The sequence below is a fragment of the Penicillium angulare genome (assembly GCF_028827245.1).
Source record: "Penicillium angulare strain IBT 27051 chromosome Unknown utg000012l_segment0_segment0, whole genome shotgun sequence".
NCBI lineage: Eukaryota > Fungi > Ascomycota > Eurotiomycetes > Eurotiales > Aspergillaceae > Penicillium > Penicillium angulare.
Genome location: NW_026623171.1, coordinates 702,627 through 716,575, shown reverse-complemented (window position 1 = coordinate 716,575; position 13,949 = coordinate 702,627). Strand labels below are relative to the sequence as shown.

The 13,949-nt window shown below is 44.9% G+C and overlaps 8 protein-coding genes across 8 annotated transcripts; 4 read left to right on the top strand and 4 right to left on the bottom strand.

Annotated features, from left to right (window-relative positions):
• Positions 1-204: 204 nt before the first annotated feature.
• On the top strand, positions 205-1,139 carry N7478_012908 (uncharacterized protein; the record flags this gene model as incomplete). Its single annotated transcript, XM_056929118.1, has 3 exons — positions 205-208; positions 260-357; positions 417-1,139. 3 exons carry the CDS (start codon positions 205-207, stop codon positions 1,137-1,139), a joined length of 825 nt encoding a protein of 274 aa, XP_056772480.1.
• A 218-nt stretch (positions 1,140-1,357) lies between these two features.
• On the bottom strand, positions 1,358-3,386 carry N7478_012907 (MATE family efflux transporter; the record flags this gene model as incomplete). The annotated part of the gene is made up of 2 exons (XM_056929117.1): positions 1,358-2,164; positions 2,229-3,386. 2 exons carry the CDS (start codon positions 3,384-3,386, stop codon positions 1,358-1,360), a joined length of 1,965 nt encoding a protein of 654 aa, XP_056772479.1.
• Positions 3,387-3,879: 493 nt separating this feature from the next.
• N7478_012906 (uncharacterized protein) lies at positions 3,880-4,071 on the top strand (the record flags this gene model as incomplete). The annotated part of the gene is made up of 1 exon (XM_056929116.1): positions 3,880-4,071. The coding sequence occupies one exon, from the start codon at positions 3,880-3,882 to the stop codon at positions 4,069-4,071; it is 192 nt and encodes a 63-aa protein (XP_056772478.1).
• Positions 4,072-4,495: 424 nt separating this feature from the next.
• N7478_012905 (DUF202 domain-containing protein) lies at positions 4,496-5,125 on the top strand (the record flags this gene model as incomplete). Its single annotated transcript, XM_056929115.1, has 2 exons — positions 4,496-4,596; positions 4,705-5,125. 2 exons carry the CDS (start codon positions 4,496-4,498, stop codon positions 5,123-5,125), a joined length of 522 nt encoding a protein of 173 aa, XP_056772477.1.
• A 339-nt stretch (positions 5,126-5,464) lies between these two features.
• Positions 5,465-6,473, bottom strand: idi1 (isopentenyl-diphosphate delta-isomerase IDI1; the record flags this gene model as incomplete). The annotated part of the gene is made up of 3 exons (XM_056929114.1): positions 5,465-5,700; positions 5,766-6,104; positions 6,233-6,473. The coding sequence occupies 3 exons, from the start codon at positions 6,471-6,473 to the stop codon at positions 5,465-5,467; spliced, it is 816 nt and encodes a 271-aa protein (XP_056772476.1).
• Positions 6,474-6,891: 418 nt separating this feature from the next.
• N7478_012903 (calcium-dependent phosphotriesterase) lies at positions 6,892-8,100 on the bottom strand (the record flags this gene model as incomplete). Its single annotated transcript, XM_056929113.1, has 1 exon — positions 6,892-8,100. One exon carries the CDS (start codon positions 8,098-8,100, stop codon positions 6,892-6,894), a length of 1,209 nt encoding a protein of 402 aa, XP_056772475.1.
• A 503-nt stretch (positions 8,101-8,603) lies between these two features.
• Positions 8,604-10,268, top strand: N7478_012902 (putative FAD dependent oxidoreductase; the record flags this gene model as incomplete). The annotated part of the gene is made up of 5 exons (XM_056929112.1): positions 8,604-8,737; positions 8,795-8,920; positions 8,971-9,268; positions 9,323-9,469; positions 9,522-10,268. The coding sequence occupies 5 exons, from the start codon at positions 8,604-8,606 to the stop codon at positions 10,266-10,268; spliced, it is 1,452 nt and encodes a 483-aa protein (XP_056772474.1).
• Positions 10,269-12,347: 2,079 nt separating this feature from the next.
• N7478_012901 (DNA-binding domain-containing protein) lies at positions 12,348-12,800 on the bottom strand (the record flags this gene model as incomplete). Its single annotated transcript, XM_056929111.1, has 1 exon — positions 12,348-12,800. One exon carries the CDS (start codon positions 12,798-12,800, stop codon positions 12,348-12,350), a length of 453 nt encoding a protein of 150 aa, XP_056772473.1.
• Between the last annotated feature and the right edge of the window lie 1,149 nt (positions 12,801-13,949).

Sequence of the window (13,949 nt, the reverse complement as noted above, 5' to 3'; positions counted from 1 at the left end):
TGGCGATATCAGGCTATCAGTTTTCTTCACCGCCTAAAAAAAAAGTTGAGAAAACTCAAAGTCCGAAAGGCGGTGAGATTTATTTAGTGCCATGACAAACAGTGCAAACTGATCCCCGCGACGCGTGCTTGACACGCTCCCGATTGAGTAAAATGATTTTGGGACTCAACACTCATTATTCAAACAACCACACATTTGTACACAATGGGTAGGGAAATATCACCACTTCTTCTCAGGAAATGCTAACATCTTTCAATAGACGGCGGATACGGCAACAACTACAACCCCTATGGCAGCCAAACCGGTGGCGGTGGGTTTATGGCTGGAGAAACCACCAGTCCATCGGGAGGAGGCAAGGTAAAAGATAAACCGCTATTCCTGACATATTCAAGCAATTTCGCTAACACGGGAAGCAGTTTGGCGGTGGTGACAACAAGACTCTTCGTCCCGTGACAGTCAAACAAATCCTCGACGCAACCTGCCCTTACCCCGAAGCGCCTTTTCAAGTCGACGGTGCCGATGTCGCCAATGTGGTGTTCGTAGCTCAAGTGCGAAACATCAGCAAACAGAGTACCAACATCACATACAAGGTTGACGACAGCACAGGTGACGTCGAGGTCAAAAAATGGGTCGACTCCGCTACTGCAGATACTATGGACATGGATGATCCAAACGGAATCCATACTAAGGGATACGTTCGTGTACTCGGTGCAATCAAGTCTTTCGGAAATAGGCGATACATTGGAGCTCACAGCATTCGGCCCGTCACGGAAATCAACGAATTTCTTTGCTCGATGCTCGACGCTGCTGCCGTGCACTTGTTCTTCACTCGTGGTCCTTCAGGTGATGGTGCTAGTGCTGGTGTCGCAGCAGGTGCTAGCGGCTTTTCGGCGATGGCCGACTATGGTGGGCCTGATGCTCATAACAAAGCTCTGCATGGTATGAGTCCTTTTGCAAAGGATATTTACCAATTGTTAAGGACAGAGCCACAAGATGATACCGGTCTTCACTTGCAAACGATTTGTGGGAAGCTGGGAATTCCCCATATGGATGTTGCACGCGCTGGAGACGAACTGCTCAATGCGGGTGTTATCTTCTCTACGTTGGATGAGCATACCTGGGCTATTCTAGATTGCTAGTCTCCTTACTGAAAAATGACCTGCCTTCTTCGTTTTCGTTATAAAATTCTGAAGGTTTCAAATAATATCATGATTCATCTCTTATTTTAGCCCAATAACGGGCTGTCTGATTTGAAAAAAAAAAAAAAAAATCTAAACACACTCGAAATATTTTCGAAATTCTTTTGTAGGGTATGTGAATTTTGTAATGAAAGCTGCAGCTAGCCTCAGCGGATGTTTTATGTTAATTCGTTTCGCTCTAAAGCCTCCTCGACAGAACGTTCCCAGCTTATAAGGCTGATGAAAATGGCTTCGGTTGCTGAAACAAGCAGGAGTGCCAACGCCACACCAGTCCATAGGCCCATAACGCCCCAGTTCAACGAGAAGGTCGTGCCCATGCTAATTGGCATAGCAATTGCATAGTAGAAGAAAAGTTGGATGTAGCCACCAATCTCTTGGCGGCCCAGGCCACGAAGAATACCATTACAATTGGCAGCTAGTGCATCGAATAGCTGGAATGCTGCACAAATGGGAAGAACCTTGGCAACAAGATCGACAACTTCGGGGTCGGAGCTAAAGAGCCTGGGAATATAGGAACGGAGACTGGAGAGCAGAATCATGTTCAGAAGACCAACAATGGTAGCTCCACAGAAGCTCACCTTGGCCGATGTCTTCGCCGCACCCACCAGTGTAGCACCGATCAGGTTTGCAATTCGCGTGCTACCAGCGATGGATAGCGGGAAGGGTATCTGCCATGTAATGCTGGATATTGTGGACAGAATAGACTGGGCGGCCAATTCGGTTGTGCCAAGGTAGCTGGAAGCTAGTGTCAAAACTTCAAAGGCGAGACACTCAGCCTCTACCATAATCAAGCCTGGTAGCGCAAGGCGGATCATAGGACCCCAATTTTGAAAGGCGCGCCTTGAAAAGCCGCACCAACACTCGCTTCCAACGAAATAATATGCGTAAATAAACAAACCAATGGGGAGAAGAAATTCTGTAATAGCAACTGCAATGGGTGCGCCAATGAATCCCCAATTTAACTTCTGTAGTTTCCGACAGGCTGATGTTAGCAAATGTCATGTAAGAACTCGGGGGTCTTCAACATACCCAGACAAAGAACCAGTTCATGAATGCATTCAATGGCGCTAACAAAATCAGTACATATAGAGAGGCCGAAAAAACGCCCTGTGCCTGCAGGTACCGTTTTCCACTCTCGAAACAGGCATATCCAGGTGCTCCAAAGAGTGCGATCTTCAAGTAAAGTCCAGCCATTTTAGCCACTTCCTTTTCGGGGACAATTACCGACAGAATATGCTCGGAGAAGTACCATAGGAAGGCAATAGGGACAGAGACAATCCACAGGAAGTAGACCATTCGCAGCATCTGCAAGCCTACCAACTTTCGCTTGCCAGATCCGTATGCCTGAGCACATAGAGTATCTAGACTTGTCGCTAGGCCGGAGTAGACAGCATAACCGGTAATGTTCACAGTCATACTGGCCAAGCTGACTGCGCCAAGCTCCTCCTTGCCCAAATGTCCAATCGTGAAAATACTTGCGACAGTTAAAGAATACTGCAGCAGAAACGTAACCATCAACGGAAGGGAGTAGCGACCGATGACTTCCGCTTCTCGTCTCCATGTCGTGTTTATTAATCCTGCAGTCACGGCTTCTTCCCATTTCCGGTCGATTTCCTCCGGTCCGATTCGATTGGCGTCGGAAGAGCCCAGCAATGCGGTTGATTCAGTTGACTCGGCCGACTCAGACGACCCTTGTCCAGACCCAATATCATCCACCAGGGGCTTTGAGCTTCGAACCGGTCCATAGGACTTTGAAGAGCTTCCTTGAGCCTGTGAGAATAAACTGCTCAACTTGTGAGAAAGTCTACGGGGTCTAAGCTCTGTCCGAATGACATTATTATCACCAAGCAAAGCGCGCTCCTCTTGAATTGCCTGTTCTCGCTCGCTTTGAGTCAAGGGCTGATAGTCGGCCTGGGCAGGGACGGCAGTGGCATGGTTGATTGTAGTGAAATAGCTCGGGCGGCGATAAGACCCCGTTAACGAATGCGGCTGCGTGCCGGCATAGCTACTGGATGGGCGGACTGTCGAGGAGTCAGAGGTATCGGTATCGAGGGAGTCATCGTCCGTATAATGGGCTAAATCGCGGGCAATGGCAGCTTCGGCAATTGGAGAGCTTGAGGTGAAAGATCGGGAATATCGACTTTGATGTTCGGCGGAATCTGCCGAGAGGATATTGCGCGGGGTCATCCTTGAAGCAAAAATATAGTAGATGTATGTATGTCTTTCTTGATTTCCTTTCCTTTCTTTCGTTTCCCCCTATTTACAACCCCATCAGAGCCAGGTGATGGTATTCTGTCGCTCGGTATGCATGCTAAGATGAAGAGATGGCAAAGGAAAGAACCTTACAAGTTTGGATGCTCGGGTAGATTACAAATGAAACCTTGGGATTTTAAGTGGGGAGAGAGCCACTTTGGCCCATTCGATTCGAGCACGACATTCGAGCCGTTGGAGAAGATAGAGAATGATCATTATGTGTCGGTGCTCACATCTCCACCTTATTAGTTCTCTCAGAGTAGAAGGTCGATGCAGCTAAAGAGACCCATATACCCTCGAACTCAATGAACCTCATCCACTATCCATACACATACTTAAACAGGAAAATGGATTATTCTTGAAGGAATCATCTGACCTGATAACAACAAAATGATTTGACTCCACCTTGTGCCAGTAACTTCGCAAGATGACCCACTCAGGAGGTCTCCGTGCACGGTCGGTTGAGACGCCAAGGGATGTCATGATGTTCACAATGCCTGGTATTGGTTACTCAATTGGTGATACAGAGAGAGGCCCAGAGCTTTACAGCTCACTTTCAAGTTATGTTTTCGGTCTTCTGTATGAGTCGGATGTCAAATGGTTCATGTGCATGGTGTAGCCACTGCGTGTTTCCATTCGTCTTTCTAATTGTCTTTTCTATGTAGAGCTTACAGTACAGTTAGCGGTGTAGTAGGCGGTAAAGGTTAACACAGGGCCCAGGGGTTTTTTTTTGCCTGATGATCGCCCATAGATCTGCTGATTTTTTGCCGGTCAAAAGGTCCACCAAGTCATACTTCCAAGCAATCCTACACAGTACTGGAACAACTTCACCCCAAGGTCCAAGGTTGGAAATTGATGGGCGAAGATTTCGGGCAACTTTCACCATGAACACTCAGATGACATTGAGATGACATCCCAGCCGAAAGCGGTCTAGTCGTGTCTATCACCTGATCTCCTCCTTGCCTCTTGGTCTCCGCTTGGTCTCCGCATTTTGTTTGCTTCCGAGGTTCTCGGAATCCTTGCCTTCATGCTCAAAGGCAAACATGGCCGACCCTACAGAGGATCCTAGATCTATTTGGAGCTCACGGAGACCCTACAATCCTCTTGTCAACCCAACACACTGCAAGCCTTCTTTAGTGGAAGAGTAAGTCGAATCTTCTCTCGTGGATGTTCACACCAGTATTTTCAACTTTCTTTTGGGGAAGCGTCTCAAACCTGTTACATTCACTTGACTGAATTTATATTTGAAAAGGCATACCGAAGACCAGAATCATATCCTCTGCGCCCCGCCCATCTTCGGCGCACTACTTTTTGAAAATGCTACGTCAGATGCCCGTGACCACTGTGCAAATGAACGCACTTTTCTTTCATGGCTGCGCATGTCCATGTATTTAGCCGTTGTCTCGCTAGCCATCATCATATCGTTCCATTTCAAAGACCAGCCAACCGGCTTAGAACGACGCATGGCCTTACCCCTCGGCATCGTCTTCTGGCTCTTGAGCTTGACTTGTCTTATCAACGGCTTTGCTAACTATGCCCGCACGGTCAGGAAGTACAGCCGGAAAGCTGCGCTAGTTCAAAGTGGCTGGAAGACACAACTCGTTTTTACGGTGGTGGGAACTGTCATCCTGGGAAGTTGCATTTTGTTCTTATCGACAGATCAAGCTGCCTGAGTCTTTACCTGCAATACTGTTTTTTGGCGTTACTTTTGGTTGATTTTGGTTCTAGCGGATTGCATTCTATACTCATATTGTCTTTTAGCGGCGTGTTCACTTTTATCAGAATTATGACTAGGGTGTCGAGGAATTAGTGCGCCTTCTCTATTGAGATTATTGCGCCGAAGAGAGTTTCCGAATAGCCGGAAGGCTCAAATATATGTATACCGAAATATGCACCGAGATGTTTGTGACATGCAGGTATCAACAAAGAAGCGAAAAGGTATCGTGTAAACGCACTAAAAAATGAAACGGATGATGGTGCCGAATGCTAGCGAAGAGAATGCATGGCCTGGCTTACATCCGACGAATCTCCTTCTCGCCCTTGTATTGCTCCAAAGCAGGGGTGCCCAGGTGACTCCACCATTCAAATAGCATCGAGTTGCAAATCAGCTTGAACCAGGGGGTGAACTTCAGATCAGGTTGCTGGAACATCGTCTTCAACTCGTCGGCTGAGACGTAGCATGTATCCCGCACCTCATTGGGGCTCGGCTCCAGGTCAACATCCGCCTGGATAAAGAGGATGTAGTCGACTGTAGACTTTGTTAGATATCTGTAATCAAGCAAAACATTGGGTTGAACCTTGTGGTTTACATACCCTCGTGCTCTCCCCATTTTCCATCACTGGGAGCTTTATAGTGAATCCGGGTAAAAAATTCGAAGTTCTCAATGGGGACCTGCTCGGCCTTAATACCCAACTCGTGGTTGAGTTTCCGTTGCGCGGCACGCTTCACACCCAGAACGGCAGCATCAAGCTCCGCACCTGTCTCGCCAGGGATTCCAAGTGGGTGGGAGCAACAGGTGTTGGTCCACATATCAGGGAAAGTGATTTTCTCGGTGGCGCGCTGTTGAAGCAGGAGGCGCTTATTAGAGTCGAACAGGAATACGGAGAAAGCGCGATGCAAGAGACCCTTGTCGATATTGGTCATCAAATGGCCTGAGGATATATGCAATTAGCCCATAATTCGCGTTTAACTCTGACCATGGGATATATGGTGGTACAACCCCTCTTTCGATGTAGTTCTTCGAGGGGTAGTGAACAGGATTAAGATTGCAAGTACTTACAAGCCTTCTTACTGGCGCTGCCGATGGGTCGGTCATTATTATCCAACACAATGCAAACCTCCTCCATCAGGCGAACCTGCTCATCGTCATATCCATCCAATTCAGTTCCCTCTTGGGTGGAGTTGGTATTAGCGGTGGGAAGGATATCCCGAGCCAGCGAAGTGTCAACGTCGGGGAAGAGGGTCGCCACGTTGTCCGCGGTAATCTCCGACGGAGCGGTCACGGTCATTGTTGCGCTCATATTGGTCTTAATCTGGTGGTTTTTATGACTATTGAAGAGATGAAGATATGCTGAAGTTTAAAAAATAACCGAAATGCGGGCAGTGGCACGGGCCCTGGACTCAGGCTCCGAGGGCGGTAATGATCTGCCACTTCTTCAGCCAACTACTGCGTTCTACCCCTCCTTATGTAGCTTCGAGCTACTTACTGTATACTATCGCCCCCAAGCTCGGGGGGGCTTTTTCAAGTACAGCCCGCTGATGAGTGCAAAGTTTCCGCTGAGAAAAAAGATGTACTCCATTCTAGATGCTTTAATTTGACATGAACTCCACTTACATAAGTGTATATATATAACTAGCTAGTTAATTTTCTTTTCTGAATGAGTCGAGAAAGATGCAACGAAACGCAACATTTTTGAACAATTGGTAACTTGACCAATATCATATTTGCTTCTTCGTACATATGCCGATGGAAGGCGAAATGACTCCAGCAAGGAAAAAACGTTCGGTCTTTGCATCATGCACAACTACTGTGGTGGATGGCAATTTCTTGCCATCTCGATCTTCCAGAATCTTGACGATTGAGGACTCGGGGTCTTCGCCATTTCCACTTTTGGTAAGTGCTTGCTGGGGAATCTTGAATGTTGTAGCTGGTACAGTGACCGTGTAAGGGCTTTTCATCGCCTTGAGCATGTAAAGGCCATTGGGAAACCCCGCGACAAAAACATTGCCTTCATCATCAAGTGACATATTGTCAAGAGGCATTTGGAGATCCAACTCAGTGAGTTTGATAATCTCATCGCCTTTTATTTTATAGCTGGCTACAATACCCAGTCCGGAATGGGTAACAGCAAAGATCCCCTTGTCGATGTTGACAATTCCGTTGGGCATATTGCAGCCTTCCCGTACAGCCACATGGCATTTCCCGGAGTCTGTTTGACAGTAGCTTATACTTCCACCGCCGGCAAATAATTCCCAAACTCGAGAGAGTCCAGCTTTAGCTGTATGGTCATTTGTGACAGCGAAACCGACACCATCTTCGTCGACGGCCAGATCGTTAGGTGTTATGATCGCATCGCTGACTATAGTTTTCACGTGTTCCAATGTCTCTGACGTCGAATCCAAGTCAAAGATCTCGATTGTTGAATTGGCCCCAACTTTGGATGCATTCATTGGCTCCCCCGTCTCAGGGCTTACTGGTGGTCTGTGGTTGATCAGCCAGAATCGCAATCGATTCCCGACCTTGCGGACGTCGAATCCATGCAAATCCAAATCTCCTTGATACCCGCTTCCGATCTTCAAATGACGAAGCCCATACATGCCCTCGGATCCGGGTTGATCGATATCTATCACGGAAATATGATCGGCTCGATCTCTTGCTGAAACATTAAAGAGGTCGCCGCCTGGACTCCATCCCGTTCGAACAGGAATGCTCGCACATGCAGCATACAATTTCCGATCAGTATGATCTAGCCAAATATCTTCACAGCCTTCCACAGAAGGGTGTTGAAGGCGTTCGCATTCGTACGGAAAATCTTCAATAGGTTGAATAACTCGTAAAATGGGCACAAGCAAAAGGAATACTTCATGCACGCGTAATGCCCAGATAGCCGCGACAGCTAGCACGACAATGCTGAATGTTAAATACATCATAGATTTGACCTTCAAGTGTAGCAGCACGACTCAGAAATATATATGTTTTGCTAAAAATTCCGCTTCTTAAGTCTTCCTCTTTTTCCTTGGGAAGTTGAAGGATTCATTCAATTCATGTCTCGGCTGAACTTTCGGCCGTCGGTTAGCCTTAGCACCGAACACTGACTTCGCGGTTGCGACCAAGAAGCACGCATTATGAACATGATTAAAACAATTAGATTTGGGCTAGGACTCAAATGCCCCATATCGAAATATTTGAAGTTGAAATGTTTATGTGGAGAGGGTTGTTTGTAGATTCCATCTGAAACAACTTGAAGCTGGAAACTGTTAGCGGGGATTGCGAAATCTTGGGTCAGAATAACTTCATATTGGTCAATAGCGGGGGTGCGTTATCGGGATAATTTGAGGGTATACCTAGACAGTTCAAGAATTGTAATAAATTCCAGCCATATTGACAAAACGGAATTCGATTTTATTTGTCCAAATACATCTAAAACAGCATGGGAGACCACACAATCCAATCCGTCGCCGTTGTTGGCGCGGGAATTTCCGGAGTCGTCAGCGCTGCTCACCTACTCGCATCTGGGAAGAATGTAACTATATTCGAAAGAAACCAAGCAGCCGGTGGTGTCTGGTAAGAGCCCTGGATTTTTAAGATGAGATCACCAAGCTAATATTTGCACAATACCAGGCTCTACGATAAGCGAGTACCAATTGAAGCTCGTTACCCATCCTTGAAGCCTTCAGGGGAACAAGTTTATGTCCAAGATAACCGAGAGGGAAAGGAAAGACAGTCTTTATTGCATGCTCCGCCAGGGTGAGTAAAAACTCTTCTCTTACGCCTGCCATTATTACTATTATCTCAAGGTTCTACGATGCTGATTGCTTTAGGCCATGCTATGAGAGTTTGACGAATAATGTCTCAACCCCATTGCTGCGTACGAAGATTAATTCTTGGCCTGAAGGGACATTGGACTATGTGAAACATAGTGCCCTTAAAAATTACATCCAAGATACTTCCAAGAAATCCGGTGCCCATGATTTAACAATTTATGGTGCTTTGGTCACAAACATACATAAGGAAGGCCCTAAGTGGCACATTTCCTGGAGCTCACTCAGTGATGACATCGAAACAAATAGCCTCGTCGAAAACAACCATGTTCAAGTATGTTGATGATGAAGACTCGGAAGAAGAGGAGTTTATGCTAATCAGACACAGACCTTCGATGCTGTTGTCATTGCATCTGGTCATTACCATACTCCTCTGGTACCTGATATCCCAGGGCTAGCGAATGCAAAGGAAAAATGGCCCTCAAAAATCACACATTCCAAGTCATTCCGTAACACTGAAGGATTTGAAGGAAAGGTAAGTTGAAAGCTGCGCTATAGTTCGAATTATCTTTGCTGACTCTCAACAGAGTGTACTCTTGATAGGAGGCGGAGTGTCTGCTATGGACATTGCCCGAGAGATCAGCTCTGTCTGCCAGACAATTTATCAAAGTACTCGCAATGGTGCATTTGATGTTCCAGCCAGCACTCTCCCACAAAATGTGTCAAGAATTGGAGAAATTGCAGAGTTCAAGATACATGCACCGATCCCAGATACTGATCAAGATTTGCCTATAACCGCAAAAACAAAGTCAGGTTCCACCATCCACAACATAGATAGAATAATACTCTGTACGGGGTACCAAATGACTTTGCCTTTCCTGCCTCAATACAACGATAATTCGAAGACTGTCACCGCAGCAAACGACACCGTGCTTGTGACTGATGGTACCCAGTTCCACAATCTTCACCGCGATATTTTCTATATCTCCGATCCAACATTGGCCTTCGTGGGGATTCCGTTCTATACCGCTACGTTCACGTTGTTTGAATTTCAAGCCATTGCCGTTGCCGAATTCTTTTCGGGGAATATAGAACTACCATCGGAGAAGGATTTAAGATTGGAGTACCAGGAGAAACTCTTTACCAAGGGCAATGGGCGAAGTTTTCATTCCTTGAAGGGTGAAGAGGAGAATTATGTGAAGCTTTTACTTGGCTGGGTGAACGAGGAGAGAAACCATAATGGTCTGCCTACAATTGAAGGACATACTGAGTCTTGGGTTAAGGCAAGAGGCGAGCAAATTGACAGACTGAATCAGAGCCTCCGGAAGTCTTAAAATTCCAAGATTGAATGGGTTCGGTCGCTGCTTCAAAAAGGATGGAATGCCGGTGACTGCAGGGTACATACTATGCGTCTTAGTTTCAAACTTTCAAGAACAATAGAATAGAGCTTTGGTTATCCCAATTACGTATGTAAACTAGTATGAGCCACATATGTTTTCGCAGAATATATTCTCTTATCAATTCATACTAGTAAATAGGGGAGGTTACTGAATTGGAGCCAGTTTTAGAGTTCGCTAATTCAAATGCGGAATTTAAAACACGAAGAGTAGTATAGTAGGCCTAGACCGCATATATAAGGAGCACCGTCCAAACATCAGTGGTAGGCATATTGATTTACGTGCGTCGTAATAATTATGGCGGAGATTTGCTAGTGTTTGGGGGCGAATCGATCTAGCCATTGATCATTGATCTGTCTTCGAACTCAATCCGTTCAAATTGTACAAACACTTAGTTCATAATAACCCCTGCTAGTGGTCCATTTCATTGACTGGGTTTCTTTGTTTGATCTGGGCCCTGTGGGTCTGTGGTGGCTTTTTCGCCCGTCTGTGTATCTAACGTGGCATAACTCGGACTTCCTTGTAATTCCGATGTAATCCAAGGTGGGGGAAAGTCAACTCAAAATTTATTCATCCCTGGACATTTGGGGTGAGCTACGGCTTACGAAGTTTCGTGACCTTTTTTCACATCATTGTTTATGCCTAGGTATTAACCGGCCCCACAATTTTTCTTTCACAAAAATAATGAACCCTCGCTTACGAGGGTCCGCCACCCATATGGAACAGATCACCCAAATGGAACATTTTTGCTAAATCGTACTACAACTACTATTTACCACACCACCATATAGTTAATTAATTAACTAAAAATAATAAACAAATCAATCAGCCATTTTAATATTAGAATACAAAATCAAGTTAATTTCCCCGGCGTTTTTTGGCTCTTCCATGCTTCCTAATTTCAACCAATATCTTCTTCCACTTCCGCTTCGTCTTTTCTTGATCGGCTTTTTCAGTCAATTTATATTCTTTTAGCTTCATTTCTTTGATCTGGCTTGAATTGATAATACCAGTGATTTGCGTATAACGGCGAGAAGCATCATACCTAGCGTGACGTGCTCCCATAATAGCTTGTGTAGAATCGAATTCCCGTTGCAGTTAGACAGCCAACATTGCCTGAGTCTCAGCACCCTTTACAAGCTTTGCTAGCCCTTCTTTAAAACGTTCAGTAGTAGGATCATATTGATTAATACGATCGCTAATTCTTCGAACTCTCTCAGCGGTTTTTGGGGTGCTAAACTCAGTATTTTGTGAGTTAACTGATAGTGTATCTTCCCGGGATATATTATCATAATATGGATCGTACGAATCCAATTCATCGGTAATAAGCTTAGAATTAATTGGCCAAAGGCCAGTTAATTTAAACCCAAGCTTGATTATATGTGGCCGGAAGGTTTTGCGTCTAATTTCACTGATTAAATGTAGGAATTCATCCTTTGAAAATTTACGGCATCCAGTCATTGTAGCCGCCTCAACTGCCTCACTATACCAGTGTTTATATACACTAAACACTCCAACATCTAGAGGTTATAGTATATGGCTAGTATGTAAGAGTAAGAAGAATAGAATGATATCATTCTTCTCACAAAATTCAACAAATTAACGCGTTAAATGTGATCCAAAACGATCGCATAAAACTAGCCTCTTTTTCCCAATGGTACGAGAAATTGTCTATTTATAAAACAGCTGAATCCATTGATATGCTAATATATTATTGATATAGCCAGTATCAGTTATAGCAAGATGCTCATCGTCTTCAATTTTATCAAACCAACGTAGTAATGCTTGTTTAGCGCTTAGAATAATCAGCGGTGGGCATATAAAGCCATCAGCCGAAACAGCCTCTAAAACAGTAATAGACTCGCGATTGGTAACTAAGCCATTAAATAGCTTCTTTTTTGGATGTCTTATAATAATAAATTGATCGCGACCGACACCAATTTGGAAGCCAGTTTCGTCAAAATTGTAGATATCTTGTTGACAGATGCTATATTTAGCCACTATACGTTGATAGTCTTAAAACCATCTCTCTATAACGGATTTATCCAGTACAGTAGCTCTTTCAACATCAAGAGCTCGCCGACGTCGTATATAGTACTTAGGATACCGTTTAAGAAAACGCTTTAGCCAATGGTCGCCAATTTGTGGGGGATCTGTGGTGGTGTCGGTATGATCTTCTTCCAGAATTGAATCGGCAGCAATAGCAATTTGACGGCGATTTATTGATGCTCCGACCGCATCAAAATAATCAATATATTCACATAAAGCCTTCTCCTGTGCAATACTAAGCTTCCGGCCATTAGGTTGTCGTTGGAAAAGCGATTTTCCACCTTGCCAGCGCCGACGAAGACGGCCTTCAGGAACCGCGAATTCTCGCGCAGTCTTCCTAATATTAGGCTTAGATTGCTCAGAGAGAGACTCTATTGCCAGCTGAATCTGGTTCTCTATATCTTTATTGGTTTTAGGCATTGTTGGTGGTGTGGTAGATGATAATAGTGGTTGTGGTAAGATTTAGAAAAAATGTTCCATATGGGTGATCTGTTCCATATGGGTGGCGGACCCTCGTAAGCGAGGGTTCATTATTTTTGTGAAAGAAAAATTGTGGGGCCGGTTAGACGTTTCTTTTGAGGTAAGCTTGGTGTCGCACCTTGGTGCCAGATGGACATGTACCTTGTCAGGACCACTGTCACTTTAATACAACGCGATGCCCAATCAAATTAGTGGAGATAAGAATAATAGACTAGTGTGTGGTTTTAGAAGACAGAGAGCGAAAGAAAGTTTTCTTTCTCTTTCTCTTTTTTCTTTTTCTTTTTCCAATTTTTTTAATAAAAATCAAACAAAAAAGAAGGCGGCTAGCTCCCTGTCTTTCGGTTATCATCATTTCTGTTCCGATTTTTGGTTGGCCGCCCTGAAGAAGGATCCAAGATGAGGTGGAAATAAAAGGATTGTAATTAAAATGAATAGCGTAACGGTTTTTGGTGAGTTTTTGCGTAGGTCATAGCTCCCCTGCCCGATCTGCCGATCCAGAATCGCTGTCTCCCCCTTGCAATGAATTGTATGCATTGCTAGGAGATGGCGAGATGGCACTAAGTTTAAAGCCATTATTAATACTCCGTCCAAGGGGTTCGACCCCTATTACATTATGCCTGTACTTTGAGTAAGAACCGAACTCTCTACACTGTCCCTTGAGTGTTCATAATATTGAGTATTCCGAAATTCAATGTTTGCTGGAGCAAAAGTACATCAGCCCAAATTTAGGGGGATTAAACAAGGAACATCCGGGGAGGAAATGGAATCCACTGGTTTTGCCTCCTTCCCCACAGCCTAAGCATTTTATTTTCTCAAAGGCATCGATCATCGCTCGGTCGTATTACGTATTTGAACTGGTGCTTGTTTTAATCATCGAACCCTGAAAATCGACGAAGAGATACATACATTCTAAACTTGCCTTGCTAGACATCAGAGCTGAACGAGCTGAACGAGCTGAACGAGCTGGAAAAAATAAGTTGTTCTTCGAAGACCTTTAATAGAAACAGTGGTAGCAACGCAAGAAGGTACGGAGTACTCCGTACAATATGCGCTACACATGGACAAGGAACAGGCTCCGTAAGGACACGG